Source organism: Abramis brama (assembly GCF_963993115.1).
Source record: "Abramis brama genome assembly, chromosome: 21".
Classification (NCBI taxonomy): domain Eukaryota; kingdom Metazoa; phylum Chordata; class Actinopteri; order Cypriniformes; family Leuciscidae; genus Abramis; species Abramis brama.
In genome coordinates this window covers 32663187-32679332 of record NC_139983.1, presented here as the reverse complement: position 1 = coordinate 32679332, position 16146 = coordinate 32663187, and the positions used below count along the sequence as shown (strand labels likewise).

At 36.5% G+C, this 16146-nt stretch overlaps 1 protein-coding gene across 1 annotated transcript in view; it reads left to right on the top strand.

The window, feature by feature from the left end:
• sntg2 (syntrophin, gamma 2) overlaps positions 1-16146 on the top strand; it is a 76937-nt gene that overhangs the window by 48794 nt on the left and 11997 nt on the right. The window contains exons 10-14 of the mRNA XM_084096918.1: positions 1327-1456; positions 4139-4177; positions 4485-4601; positions 6559-6630; positions 8617-8826. Of these exons, the coding sequence (XP_083953044.1) occupies positions 1327-1456; positions 4139-4177; positions 4485-4601; positions 6559-6630; positions 8617-8826 (568 nt within the window). The remainder of the gene's footprint in view (positions 1-1326; positions 1457-4138; positions 4178-4484; positions 4602-6558; positions 6631-8616; positions 8827-16146) is intronic.

Here is a 16146-nt window from a genome sequence, read left to right as displayed (position 1 = left end):
ATTTGTATTACTATGAATGTTAGAAATGTGCAATGTGCAGAATAAGCCCCGCCTTCTAAATAAAAGAGCCAATCACTGATTGGTAAAGTCATTGCATCACTACAGCAAATAAAGTTTTATTTATAATCTATTGATATTGCTGTGGGATTTGTAGACAGTCTGGTCTCATGGCATGAATATTTAGTTTATTTAGTTATTATTTTTTACTTATTAGAGCTCACATGGAATTGTAAATCATCTGTGACTGAAATGCATGATCCAATCCTCTACAAATTCTGATAATACTTGTCGATTTAGTGTCTGTACTTGCAGTGTGCAGTATATCTCTGATGTCTTATTCATTTCTTCATCAATATTATAATAAACATCTGTGGCCTTGAAGATTTGATCGGGAAATGTTTCGTTCTTGCATCAAGAACTACGGTTTATTTTACAGTAACAATGGCTCTGTTCAGAATAGAGTCCTCGTTGACTGATGATATGTGCTCTAGTTTGTGAAAGCTTGTGAAATTATATACAATAAATGGTTCAAACAGAAGTATGCTTGTGGCAGAATCGATGATTAACTATTATTATTGTTAGTAGTAGTAGTAGTATTTTTTTTTTTAATGTATTATTTTTTAATGCATTATTATTAGTAGTAGTAGTATTAGTAGTAATAATGCTTTTATTTTTTATTAATTTATTATTTGTATTTAATTTATTATTTATTTATTATTTACTTAATGATTATTTTATTATTTTATATATTTGTTTAAATATATTAATTAACAATTTAATAATAATTTATTAGTATTGTCGTTGTTGTTGTTATTAGTAAATGTTTATTACTTTATTCTTTTTAATTTATTATATATTACAGAATATATTTTATTTAATTTTATTAGTTTTATTTTATATATTCGTTATATTATGTTATTAATTTAGTAATCATTTATTATTATTATTAGTAGTAGTAGTAGTTGTAGTACTTATTTTTTATTAATTATTTTTTTAATGTATTATCATTGTTATTATATTATTTTTAGTAGTTGTAGTAGCAACACTATTTATTTATTTTTTATTTACTTTATAGTTTTATTATTTTATATATTCATTATATTAATTATTTAATAATAATGTATTATTATTAATAATAATTTACATAAATAAATACACTAATAATAAACAATAATAATGGTAAAATCCATTTCATGCACACTGATAAATCTGCATGCTGTAAAAAAAACGCTTTGATTTCTGTCATAGTACGGTATGCCAGAGTTGTAATTTTATCAGCAAATTTAATATATCATATTCTTTTTTATCCTCCTCCTTTTCTTCCAGATCGAACAGTTTTGAAGTCATTGCCTTAGATGGAGTTTGCACGCACGTTCTTCAATTTTGCACGGCGGGAGAAAGCACAGACTGGCTTCAAGCAATATCAACCAACATCAACGATCTGACGCAGGAGAGCGTAAGTAACATGCGTTATGAGCTGAGGCGATGGTGTTAGTGAAACTATGAGACGTGTGAGGTGTGTGTGAGCTGGATACACCACGACTGTAGAGGACAACAGAGATGAGCACTGATGAGAAGTCTATCAAGCCTAATGCTCATTCTTCATGCGTTGACATTCTGCTGCACATGCACTGGACTTTATGCCAGAAACGTGAAGCAGAAGACCTTTATGACAGTTCTCGGGTTGAAATATGAATATGTTACTGGAACTTTGCTGTGTTCAGACTTTCTGCATCTTACGCAAAACATTTGCAAGAGAATGCAAAAGATATTTTTTCTTCCCGTCTTAAGATGATATACAGTCCACCATATCTATACATATATTACTCTTTATTGGTGAATCTTACAAAATCATGCCTGGGTTGTGTTTCACCTCAAGATCAAAAGAGAACATTTAGAAATTATATTTTGAAAATAAGTATCTGATGTAGTCAAGCCTATTTTTGGTGCAAGTTTTCTGTACACAGTTTAGCTTTATTAAACTTATTAAAGAGCAATTTTTTTTATTATTTCTATTTATTATTTATTTCTCTCTGTTTTTTTGCCTTGTTTTTGAGTCATCTCAAGTCAAACTGAGTGGAAACAATCCTGTCTTGAAGCAATCATTTTGTTATTAGTAAATATCAATGTATGCTTAAAATTATACACTTCACAGATGTACTTTACAATAAAAAAAACACAATTACTATTATTAGTAGTAGTATGTTTATTATTAGCATGATTTTATTTATTAATTTATTTAGCATTACAGTATTATTCATTAGGAAAGGATTAAATTTGCTTCATTGCCTTCAAAATAATAAAACAATACAGAAAGTATTTAATGTTTTTTTTTTTAAGGCATCATTTTCTTTATCCATACTATTCATTTAGTTAATTATTTATTTACTTTCATTTTGTTATTGTTTGGACAATTAAGCCATTATTTAAGCTAATGTCATTATGCATATAATACATATAATATAATACTGATAATATAATAAGTGTTGTAGTTGTATTATTAAACTGATATAATATATGATATTCAGTATTATATTATATTATATTATATTATATTATATTATATTATATTATATTATATTATATTATATTATATTATATTATATTATATTATTATAAATATTTAGTTAGTTATTTAGACGGATATTTGTAGATATTTTTTGTGAGATTTCACGACACTCCAAAAACTTTTACTAATAATGCAAAAAAAGCCTCATAAAGGTCTATTGAGTTTCTCCAGATTCATGCTTTCTTGGACGAAATTCATAAGTCATAATTCATAAGTCATAATGCTGCTCCCAGAACCAACCTCTTGCCTAACGACCTCATTTCCTGTGCGTTGTGTTAATTAGTGCGCTGATGATCCAGTGGGCTTCTGTCACACAGCTGCCTGTTTTACGTCACCTAATGATGGAGACAGAGACTGATTGCTAAACGTTCAATTAACAGCTGATTGTGTGTGTGAGAGGGAAGCGGAACTGTTATTGTGGTGACCTATAACCTATAAATAGAGCGAGTGACACATGCTTGAGCAGCGAGGATGATGGGAGATGAGAGTTGTTTGACACATTCTGACCCGCGAGCGGATTATTGGCTGATAAGTCGACTTCGGCTGATTCACGGTTAGCCAATAGACCGTCAATCACAGCTGACTTATTTAGAGAGAGAGCAGCCTCCAAAGCTGAGCGCTGTCTGTGCACTTCATGTTTGAACTTACAATACATTCTCATTATGTAGGTGTTAGAATACATGTTTTAATGCATTATAGGCCCATGCTTGCTTTAAGAATGTCAATTAATAATAATACTTGCCTATTCATGGTTTACCAGTGTAATGCATGTTCATAAGATTTAGTCATAAGAACATGCATTATAATGATTTATGAATATTTTTTACTGCATTATATATACTTTTGTACTGAATATATAAGTGTTACCACAAGGTTATGTCAGTCTGTATATATATATATATATATATATATATATATATATATATATATATATATATATATATATATAATTTCAAAATGTAAAATTTCTAAAATATATAATTTAAAATTTTAAATATATAATTTAAAATTTAGAATTTCAAAGTTAATTATTAAATGATCAATAGCCAGTCATTTCATTATAGTTGTAATTAGTGATATTAAATAATGAAAATATAATCCATGATAATATAGAACTGAATATCATATTATATCAGTTAAAAAATAATATTAAAAATAATATTAAAAAACTTAGGAACCACTACAGCTCACCTACTATTATATTATATTATATTATATTATATTATATTATATTATATTATATTATATTATATTATATTATATTATATTATATTATATTATATTATATTATATTATATTATATTATATTATATTATATTATAGTTGAGCTAAGTAATATTGCTGAGTAATATTGCTGTGTCAGGCTATTCACATATGATATATAAACATAGAATAATAATATTAGTAGTATTTATGTATATATTTTTATAATTTCAAAGTAATTCACTAAAGAATAAAAAGCTGGTAATTTCATCATAGTTGTAATTGATGATGCATATTAAATAATAATAAATATACAGAGTGAAAAAAATACGATCATTGATTTAGAAATGTTTTCATTTGTTTCAGATGAAGACGGCGAATAAATACGGTTCTCCTGATGATCAGGTAGGTCATTTGTACTAAATCCTAGGATAGAAAGTAATTATCCTTATTGTACGAGTTCTTTTACAGCCTCAGAATATGTCATATTCACGACAATAACACATCTCACTGCGATCGTGTAACGACCTCTGGCTCTTTGTTGCATTTTGATTAGTAATTCATAAGCAGCGGAGAGTAATTCAGTCATATTTACTCAGGAGAAATCCAATACTGGCAGAGGAACCCCTGCCGATGTGTGCTGAACACACACACACACACACACACAGACGCTGGGATCCGTGTGTTGAGTGGGATTGGTTTTCTCCTGCAGATTGTCCACATGGGTTGGGTGTGTGAGCAGGTCCAGGCCAGCGACTCCGAGTCCACACACAGCTGCAGGTTTCTGGCGCTGAGAGGATCTTCTCTTCTCATCTTCAGGAGTCCTCCGGTAAGTGTCAAACACTGCCAGTATTCAGTCCTGCAGAGACGCTCGTGGACGTGAGACAGTCCGGGCTTTCTGGACACTCGCACCATTGTTTGGACAAACAGTTCTACCACAAAACCAAGCCATTAGTGAAGCTACTGTAAGGTTGCTGTGTCGGCTATTATTAAACTAATAATATAGTATTATAACACACAAATACATACATATACGTATAATATAATAATAATATATATAATATAATATTATATATAATATTTATAATATAATATAATATCTCAGCTTAATAATAAGTAAAATAATAATAAATTAAATATTTTAATAATAAATTAAATCTTCCTCTCCTGTGTCTACATATCCATAGTATGCATGTATTTGTGTGTTATAATCATATATATATATATATATGAAGAGTTCAGATGCAAAACCTCTAAGTGCCATCTGAAATTTTCTTCTAGAATGATCATTTTTATCAAGCTTGTATATTTAAGTTCAGTAATTTCACTTAAATAGCAATGAAAATGACCTATTAGTTGTCTTTTAAGTGAAATTACTGAACTTAAATATACAAGCTTGATAAAAATGATCATTCTAGAAGAAAATTTCAGATGGCACTTAGAGGCTTTTGCATCTGAACTCTTCATATATATATATATATTCAGTAATATTGCTGTTTCATGGTTCCTAATTTTTTTATTAATATTATTATTATTATACCTAGATAATAAATGAAATTCAGTTATTCAGTTATCCATATATATATATATATATATATATATATATACATATATATACAAAGATTAATATAATATCATAGGTACCTGAAATATGAATGGAAAACTCACTGGCCAAACTCTATAAATGTGTTGTTGTTTTTTTTTATCCTTCTGGAAAAGTCATTGAAAATCATCTTACCTAATACATAACATGTGAACTTGATCAGGCTGGAAACTACACACTGCAAAAACAGTCCATGTAGAACGGCAGAATCATATTCTGAACATACCCAGTGTCTTATCGTCCAAAATATGACAACATTACCTGTCCTTTGGTGGTCTCAGACTCGGGACATCCATTCTAATTATATATAATCAATCTATTACTTTCTAATGGACTGTGGCGAGGAAAAGCCATTACCGCGGTGGCCTCACACACATACGTTATTTGTGACAAATGTTTCATTTTTGCCATTAAGCCTGAAGACACGGGTTTCATCAGTTATGAAATACTACCCTGTACTTTGTGTTGGCAGTGTTTTGTGTGCTATTTTACTGTCTGCACTTCCTAATGCAATGAGATATTCAGCTTCAGCGTCCTCTACGTGACTCCGTGATTGGTGCATTAACGTTATTGTAAGTGGTTTGGATCAATTTTGTGACCAAAATAACACTGCACTGATATTTCTTTGCCATTTCATTAAATGTGCATTACTGAATTTAATAAAGGGAGAACTGCAAGGAAACATAGCATTTAACATGCCTTAAAGCCAAGAGAGACGTTCAGCAAATTCATTAGCATCTCATTATGTTTCAGATTTACGTGTGTGGTGCGCAGAGAGAACAGACTGTTACATAAGCGTTATGTCTCTCTAGGTCATGAAGAGGTAATTACTTCAAACTTTTTAATGCACATGGATTTTAATGGAAATGCCAGCGTTGAAATTAATTCTGACGGCTAAAAACAAGATAAGTAACTGCTAAGATGACCAGTGAACCTAGCGATCTGGTGAATCAGTATCTCGTGTGCAAATGAGCGACACCAGCCGCATCTTTGAGTCGTTGAGTGTGGGACTGTGGCTTGTGTTAGCTGTTGGTTAACAGTCTTGAACTGAAAGAGTGTAAGTTGGCTTGACCCAGAGACCTCCTCATTGTGCTTTAACCCCAGGTTATTGAAGGAAAGGACTAATCGCCGGCTAACTGTGGATGTGTTGTTGTGTAAATGTGTTTCTGTGTGTCTCTATCAGGTCCTGGTGTCGGACTGGGCTCAAGCAGAGGCTAGTTTTCACCTCTGTGAGGTTCTCTTTAAGGTCCATAAGGTACAAAAACTCACGCATGGCTTTATCAACAGATGCCAGTTGCTCTGAATGTCTTGTGTTTGTCAGTTAAAGTGAACATGGATGTAATTTCAAAATGTACTTTCCTAAATCATATTCAAAGAAATAAACACTTACGTTTAGCAAAGGTGCATTAAATTGATCAAAAGTGACTGTAAAGACATGTATAATGTAACAAAAGATTCTGTTTCAAATAAATGCTGTTCTTTTGAACTTTCTATTCATCGAAAAAAAATCCTGAAAATAAAATGCATCACATTTGCTCATGAATCTGAAGCAGCACAACTGTTTTCATCATTGATAACAATCATAAATGTTTCTTGAGCATCAAATCATCATATTAGAATGATTTATGAAGGATCATGTGACACTGAAGACTGGAGTAATGATGCCGAATAAATTACACTTTACTGTATATTCACATAGAGAACAGCTGCTTTAAATTGTAATAATATTTCACTGTTTTTACTGTATTTATGATCAAATAAATGCAGCCTTTGTGAGCTTAAGAGTCTTCATACCAATTCAAAACTTTGAATAGAAGTGGATATGTTTATATTTTTCATTTAACCACGATTTTTTGTGTGTGCTGTGGTAGATTTTTCCCTAAACCTAACTACGTACCTGGAACCTAATCACCTGCGTCTACAGTCGACACTTAATAAATAAATTTACCCTGGATGTTTTTACACAGGACACTCAAGCGTCTCCAATCGATACTTAATCTGGCGCATCTACAATCGACACCCAATAATCTTTATACTCTCTAGCTCTTGCGTCTACAGTCGACAACTGGCCTCGAGTTCCTTACTTGTTCCCCTAACTAACTAACTTGCTGCGCAGCATTAATGACAGACAGACTCCAGCAAATGTCCTTTAAATGCTTTAATCACGGCCGGGGGATCTCAGAGCAGTTCTCAGAGAATCTCCCAAGAAGAAACAAGGAGGATCTCAGACAAATTCCATTGAGAATCCCTTCCCTGGAAATCCAGAGTTCTCGCGAGAGCACAAGTTGAATTTGCTCAGATTTGAATTTGTAATGATGCTCATTAAATATGCCCTTGTATCCGAGCTGCACCAATCACATCGGGTTATCTGATATAGGCGGGCCCGAGGTGAGATGACGACAGCGCTGTGACGTCCAAGTCATTAGTAAACATTGCAAGATGGCTGTGGATGAACACCAGTTGTTTGAAACGGCTTTGGCCACTACAATGATCGAGTTAGACTTGGCTTTTTATCTAAAAGAGGAACAGAAGACGCCGCTCGAATCGTTCCTTTGCAAGAAGGCTGTTTTTGCTGTTTTGCCGACGATACGGCAAGAGTCTAATCTACCAGTTAGCTCCGCTGATAGCTAAGCGTATGGGGCTCGTTGTGATTGGTCGTAGTGTTATCCAATTGCATGCAGTGAGATTTTCAAATGCATGTTTGGTGCCGCCCCTCGAGCTGGCCGATTTTCATTAGTTGATGCCAGACCATTATTCTTTCAGATTTAGGTCTGGATTTCCAGGCTAGAGAATCCCACCAGCAAACACGAATAAAAGTTTTTATAGAATAAGGGGTATGGCAAAATGACATGAAACATTACTTAATTTCCCCACAATCTGATTGGTTCTTCATAGGCAAGCCCTCTTGCTACGTTTCAAGTTTAGACATCTGTCTAGTTTCATTTCCCATATTTGTTATTTTTACACACACACACACACACACAGACACACACACACACACAGACACACACACACAAAACCAAACAACGTTAAAAAAACAAAGAACAGAACGTTTTAGTGCATTGTGTTTCAAAGTGTTAGGCCTAAAAAGAGAAAGTAAGGTTAGATGTTAGAGTTATGATTAGTTTGATATACAGTTTACTATTTTATTCATTAAAAAATCCATCACAGCGGGCAAAAAAACCCCTGATTTATCTGCTTCACATTCGACTTTACTTCAGATCTGTGTTTTTTTTTATAGCTATGGATAGCCGAAGACTGCTGGATCCAGACCAAGTTTTATATGGGTCTCCAGCAGGACGGGGATCTGCGGGACAGTGAACCCTTCTGCTTCAGTGTGCTCGTGGGACACGGCCAGAGCTTCTGCTACAGCGTTGAGCTGGGCTCAGACCTGGTGCTGTGGGAGAAAGCCTTTCAGAGAGCCGTGTTCATGGAGGTGCAGAGAGTACGGGTGAGTCCCGACACTATTTTACCAAAACCCACACGGTTTGTTCACCCAAAAATGAAAATTCTGTCAGTAATTACTCGCCCTCATGTTGTTCCAACTCTGTAAGACTTTCATTCATCTTCAACACAAATTAAGATATTTCTGATGAAATCTGAGAGCTGTCTCACTCCTCCATAGGCTTCTATGTTATTGAAACTTGCCGGCCCAGAAAGTTAGTAAAGACATCATTAAAATAGTCCAAGTGACTACAGAAGCGCTGCGCTGTTACACTACGTGAGCTCACTCAGAGGCCCACACAGAAGAAAATGAAGAGTTGAATAAAGTTGTTTTTTTTGTGGGGGGTTTTTTGCACACAAAAAGTATTCTCGTCGCTTGATCAACTTAAAGGGAAACTCACGCCAAAATGCAACCTAGGGTCTTTTTGTGAATCTACCCGAGGCAAACTTTCGTTTAAAAGCATAATTAGGATGGAAACGTCACTTTTAAGATTGACCGTATTTTCGTTTTCGGTCAAATTGCCTTTTGAATGGGAGTGCTTGGGGCACGACTATGATAGCATCAAAATCGCTATTTTTAAAACACTAAGAAGGCTCGACACAACATGAAACTTTGCTGGAAGTGTCACCAGGGGCTCTACACATGAACTCCAGCATTGAGAACAGTGTTTGTGTACACAGAGTTTACTAAAAAGAAACTTATTTAAAAATAAAAAATACATTAAATTACCATTGTAACCAATGAAAGCATTGCACTATTCCTGCCAGACATCCATGGTTACAGTTAGTGTTGCTACATTACTTTAACTCCTTGTCCAAGCGCTTGTTCTATCCAGACTGGACTATTGTAATGCTCTCCTGGCTGGTCTTCCAGTTTGCTCTGTCAAACCTCTGCAACTGATCCAGAATACTGAAGCGAGAGTGGTCTTTATCGAGCTGAAGAGACACACGTCACTCCTATCCTCACAAAACTGCACTGGTTGCCAGTTGCCGCTCGCATCAAATTCAAGTCACGGACTTTTGCCTACAGAACAACCCCTGGCTCTGCTCCCTTTTACCTAAACTCATTAATTCAGCCTTACGTGCCATCCAGAAACTTGTGCTCTGTAAGCGAACGTCGTCTTGTGGTGCCATCATCTCAAAGAGCCACAAAATCTCTTTCTCTGACCTTTACCTGGACTGTTCCCAGCTGGAGGAATGATCTGTCCAACTCAGTCAGAGCTGCTGAGCCCGTGGCCATTATCAAGAAACGGCTGAGGACGCATCTTTTTTTTGCGGCAACACTTATCCTCATCCATTAATACTAACACTTTTTCTTCTATTCTAAATCTATTATCTTTATAAAAAAAAAAAGTAAAAAAAAAAAAAAAAAAAGTACACATAGCACTTGCATGTGTGACCCTGGATCACAAAACCAGTCACAAGTCGCACATATATATATTTGTGTGTGTTTGTGTGTGTGTGTATGTGTAGCCTTTTAGATAGTTGTTCTCAACAATAAGGACTTCTGATTTGTAGTTGCCAAAACACAATTTTTAATGTCAAAAACACACTGCCGTTCAAAGTTCAAAGAAATTCATAAAATGCCAATTTAAAGTGTTTTGTTGCTTTATTCTTACTATTGTAATACAGTAATAAAAATCATCCTGTTCAGGCACAGTATCAAACAACAGTATTTGTACTACTGAATTTTAAAGAATTATTGTCTCAAAAGGTGATTTTCATCAATGCATTACAGTAATACGAACGAAGCAATGCTGTAAACTTTTTTTGCTTTACGGTAACATGAATGCATTTTTTTTATTTAAAATATATATCCTGTCAATCAGTGTTATGGTGTTAAAATGCCTCTTCAAGAGATTAAACACAAAGAAAGCGGTATATGACAAGTGAAGCATTGATTTCTGCATCTGTCAGCAATGCAATGCATGCGAGATCAGGCGCACGTGTGTGTGTGTCTGATTTGTGCGTTTCAAATGTTATTACTGCTTTAATTAAATTCCTCTGAAGACTCTTTTCTGTGAGACCTCTCCTCATTGAGCCGTTAAATTACCTTCACTATACATAAGCCTAGCGCATCTCTGGTGTCGCCATGAACTCCTGCAGGGCAGCTATTATGAAGTATATGCTAACATAAGTTCATGGGATGAAGGGGATTTAAGACTCAGCAGCTCCGGAGACTTGCCGTACTCAAATTTAAGTCATTTTAAATACCACCCGAGGTCAAACTCAGAGCGTCAGTTTCTGCGGTATCCGAACGACCCTCGAACGAAGCTCTAGCACGCAAGTGTGAATTACTACGAGTGTTTATTTATGGCTCATGAGCATTATGCTGGTTTATTTCTCTGCCAGTGGCGTGTTGGTTTCTCTGCAGTGTTTAATCAGCGCTGATTCGCTCAAACTTTGGCTTAGTGGAGCAGATTAGTGGCTCTCTGGATAAACTGCATATCATATTCCATGCAAGACATCAAAATCCTCATCTAACACTACGCTAACGTTTCATTTGAGGCTAATTGAGGGAGTAAAGGCCACATAAAGGCCTAATAGCAAACGCTCAAATGGCCCATCGTGACATGCTGCCAAGTTCTGACAGCCAAATTTACCACGTCCGTTTGATCTTAATTCCGAGGGCGATTATTTCCAATGGCATTTTCGTGTCCTTGAAAGGCCCAACATGAGTGTGTGATGTATTTCTTTGTGAGCGTCATAGAGTGTCAATTCAGATGAAATTCGCCCCGAGATTACAGCTCGCGATGGGTAATGTGATGAGTTTGACCTTTGGCTGCACAATATTGGAAAAAACCTGACATTGTGATATTTTGTTTTTCTACAATATGCAGTGTATTGAATTGAATTCTAGAATGATTTTGTTGGGGATTGCATCTGCATTGAAATTAAAATTAGTTGAAGGCTGAAAAATGACTTTTTACTCTGAAGATTTTTATTTGAGTGTGAACCGTCCTTTTAGGGCTGAACAATGTGGGAAAAACTTGAAAAATGTTTATGATTCACAAAATTTGGATGTTCACATGCCATAAAGTGAACAGAGTAAAAAATATATTTTTTTTCTTTTCTTTTTTTTTTGTTAATTTGTTTTTTGACAAATTCAATATGGCTATAACATAATAACAATTGTTTATTGTTATTAACAAATAATCAAAATAAATATATTGTAATATATATTGCAAATATATTGTAATAATACTATGGTAAAATAAAAAATAGTATTTTATAAACATCATTATCTTTTATAATACTGCTGAAAATTACAATTACTAATGTTTATGTCTTAATTTCTGTAACTTTTTCTAAACATTAAACCACTCAACCAGTGATATTTATGTATCACTGAGATACTATATAGTTTTTATCAATATTTAAAATTTCAGTTATGATTTTTATATTTTGCATTTTCATTTTTAGTAATTTTGTATTTTTAATTAAAAAAATAAAAAAATAAAAAAAAGGTTAAAGAAGTTTGTTGTGCGCTCTAATTAAATCACAGCCTTCGTGATGTGAAAATCGCACAAAGCCATATTTCATCTATTTCGATATACAGTATTGTGCAGCCTTACTTTACTTAGTTGTTTTGGGAGGATTGGTTCTTCTAAATTGTAAACGAGTGTGTGCTAACAGGAAGTTGGCGTTCTTCAACCTAGCAATTTAACATGATAGCAAATGGTTTAACTTGCATTTTAAAAATTTTAAGTTCTTATATTTATCTAAAATGATTTGAAAAAAACGTCTGTGGAAATGACAGCATGTCTCTTGCGCACACAAGCCAAAGATTTCTGTCTTGCATATCTATTGATATCAACTCTGATGTCATGTGGAAAAATGTCATGACTTTAATCACTGACATTTACGGTGTGCATTTGAAGATGCTTTTATCCATTGCATTTAACAGTATGAACTCTTTTGGTTCATGCATTCCCTGAGAATCCAGCCCATGACCTTGACGTTGCATAGACCATGCTTTACAGCTTGAGCCTTAATAAATCATTTGCACTGGAAACATTTTGTGTCTTCTGTATGTCTTAATGCGTGATTTATGTCGTTTCTTTCCGCCACATAACTAGCTAAATTAAGATAATAGTTTTTAATTTGTTAATTGATTGACCCTGTTTCATTAAGAACTGTGAATACTTTTCATGTTGATTATATTTCAGCAAATTGCACAGAATTGGTCTTATTCATGAAACACAGACAATTATGTGTGATTCATTCATAATTCAATCCTTTTATAAGCATTGAATTGATTTAAAATGTCATTATGAAATAAGATTTTTTATGAATTTGCTCTGTTTTTTGTTGTTGTTTTTTTTGCTAATATAAGTATTAGCAACAACATGCTGTGATTTGACTCATTAAGGTCATTTGAAAATGTTTCCACTAAATCCATCAAAACGTTTATGTGATCTCAGGGTTGTAGTAAATGTCTAATTAAGGATTTTGAAGCAAAACACTTGGTGCATTTTCCCCAGTTTGGAAAGAAGAGGGTCAGAAAGCAGCCCTGAGCCTGAGCTGTATTATTCTGTACCCTTAACCAGACATTTATAAATAATACAAAGGAACGAAGCTGTCAGAAACGATTTCAATCACTGCAATGCTGAGATACAGAAAGGGCAACATGCAAAGCTCCCAAATTCATCAGCGTGGCTTTGCAGAAGACCTTCAGTCTGTAACGCGCTGGAAACACTGCGCTGGTTCTCTGCCACTGTCCGTCCAGAACGCTCTGATCCAGCTCAAAGCCCCGAAGCTCATCCAGAACGCTCTGGTCCAGCTCAAAGCCCCGAAGCTCATCCAGAACGCTCTGGTCCAGCTCAAAGCCCCGAAGCTCTTCCAGAACTGGTCCAGCTCAAAGCCCCGAAGCTCTTCCAGAACGCTCTGGTCCAGCTCAAAGCCCCGAAGCTCTTCCAGAACACTCTGGTCCAGCTCAAAACCCCGAAGCTCTTCCAGAACTCTCTGGTCCAGCTCAAAGCCCCGAAGCTCTTCCAGAACTGGTCCAGCTCAAAGCCCCGAAGCTCATCCAGAACGCTCTGGTCCAGCTCAAAGCCCCGAAGCTCATCCAGAACGCTCTGATCCAGCTCAAAACCCCGAAGCTCTTCCAGAACGCTCTGATCCAGCTCAAAGCCCCGAAGCTCATCCAGAACGCTCTGGTCCAGCTCAAAGCCCCGAAGCTCTTCCAGAACACTCTGGTCCAGCTCAAAGCCCCGAAGCTCTTCCAGAACTCTCTGGTCCAGCTCAAAGCCCCGAAGCTCTTCCAGAACGCTCTGGTCCAGCTCAAAGCCCCGAAGCTCATCCAGAACGCTCTGGTCCAGCTCAAAGCCCCGAAGCTCTTCCAGAACACTCTGGTCCAGCTCAAAGCCCCGAAGCTCTTCCAGAACGCTCTGGTCCAGCTCAAAGCCCCGGAGCTCATCCAGAACGCTCTGGTCCAGCTCAAAGCCCCGAAGCTCTTCCAGAACGCTCTGGTCCAGCTCAAAGCCCCGAAGCTCTTCCAGAACTGGTCCAGCTCAAAGCCCCGAAGCTCTTCCAGAACACTCTGGTCCAGCTCAAAACCCCGCAGCTCTTCCAGAACTCTCTGGTCCAGCTCAAAGCCCCGAAGCTCTTCCAGAACTGGTCCAGCTCAAAGCCCGAAGCTCATACAGAACGCTCTGGTCCAGCTCAAAGCCCCGAAGCTCATCCAGAACGCTCTGGTCCAGCTCAAAACCCCGAAGCTCTTCCAGAACGCTCTGATCCAGCTCAAAGCCCCGAAGCTCTTCCAGAACGCTCTGGTCCAGCTCAAAACCCCGAAGCTCTTCCAGAACGCTCTGATCCAGCTCAAAGCCCTGAAGCTCATCCAGAACGCTCTGGTCCAGCTCAAAGCCCCGAAGCTCTTCCAGAACACTCTGGTCCAGCTCAAAACCCCGAAGCTCTTCCAGAACTCTCTGGTCCAGCTCAAAGCCCCGAAGCTCTTCCAGAACTGGTCCAGCTCAAAGCCCCGAAGCTCATCCAGAACGCTCTGGTCCAGCTCAAAGCCCCGAAGCTCTTCCAGAACGCTCTGATCCAGCTCAAAGCCCCGAAGCTCTTCCAGAACGCTCTGATCCAGCTCAAAGCCCCGAAGCTCATCCAGAACGCTCTGGTCCAGCTCAAAACCTCGAAGCTCTTCCAGAACGCTCTGATCCAGCTCAAAGCCCCGAAGCTAATCCAGAACACTCTGGTCCAGCTCAAAACCCCGAAGCTCTTCCAGAACGCTCTGGTCCAGCTCAAAGCCCCGAAGCTCATCCAGAACGCTCTGGTCCAGCTCAAAACCCCGAAGCTCTTCCAGAACGCTCTGGTCCAGCTCAAAACCCCGAAGCTCATCCAGAACGCTCTGGTCCAGCTCAAAGCCCCGAAGCTCTTCCAGAACGCTCTAAATATAGAGTTACAACTACGATTAGAGTTGTTTGCATAAAATGCACCGTGAACATTCACACATTTGCCCTGTGATAGGCTACAATTCGCTCCGTGCACAGCGACCGTTGACGTTCGAACTTGAGTGTGTGGGCCAGTACTTCCAGTGAAAACTTACGGTGATCTGACAGCGAGAGCGAGAGACAACAGCGACCGAGTTCCATTACCACAGAGATATTTTTTTTTCACAATGAGTATTCAAGAGAGGTGACTTGCCTTTCAGACGGTGACAGCCTCAGCACTTCATCGTTGTGTGCCGTTATGTACCATTTCGTCATGTTACAACAGAGAAGTCTCATGCATTCCCCCTTGACGCTGCGGTACGGGCTGAGTGGATGCAGAAGATCCGGAGGGATAACTTCAACCCGACCAAATTTTTAAATGCATATGATTTTCACTGTATTTCACCTGTGCGTTTCTATGCTTTTTATTAGCTACTGCATTTATTTTGTGCAAGTGAGATAAAGACCTGTTTCATAAATAATAATAATAATCTGTCTGGTGTTTATAAGCAGCACATACAGTATTGTACTACGTGTAAAATATACACAAACTTACCTATATTAAATTGTTAGTGGTACCTACAGTAAAAATGTAAATGTAAAATATGTGATGATAATATTGATCGAGCAATGATGTAAGTAAGTAAAAATGCATGCAGAATTGAGAAAATAGTATTTATGGAGATAAACTGTAGCCTATCACAGGGCAAACTTGTGAATGTTTACGGTGCATTTTATGCAAACAACTCTAATCGTAGTTGTAACTCTATATTTACAGTAGGCATAACTGTCATTGCGTATGCATATATGAGTCAAATACAATCTTCTGTTGTATTTCATTCATTAATCTGACTATGCATCCGTGCATTTAATTGCCATTGGCTCGTGTGATA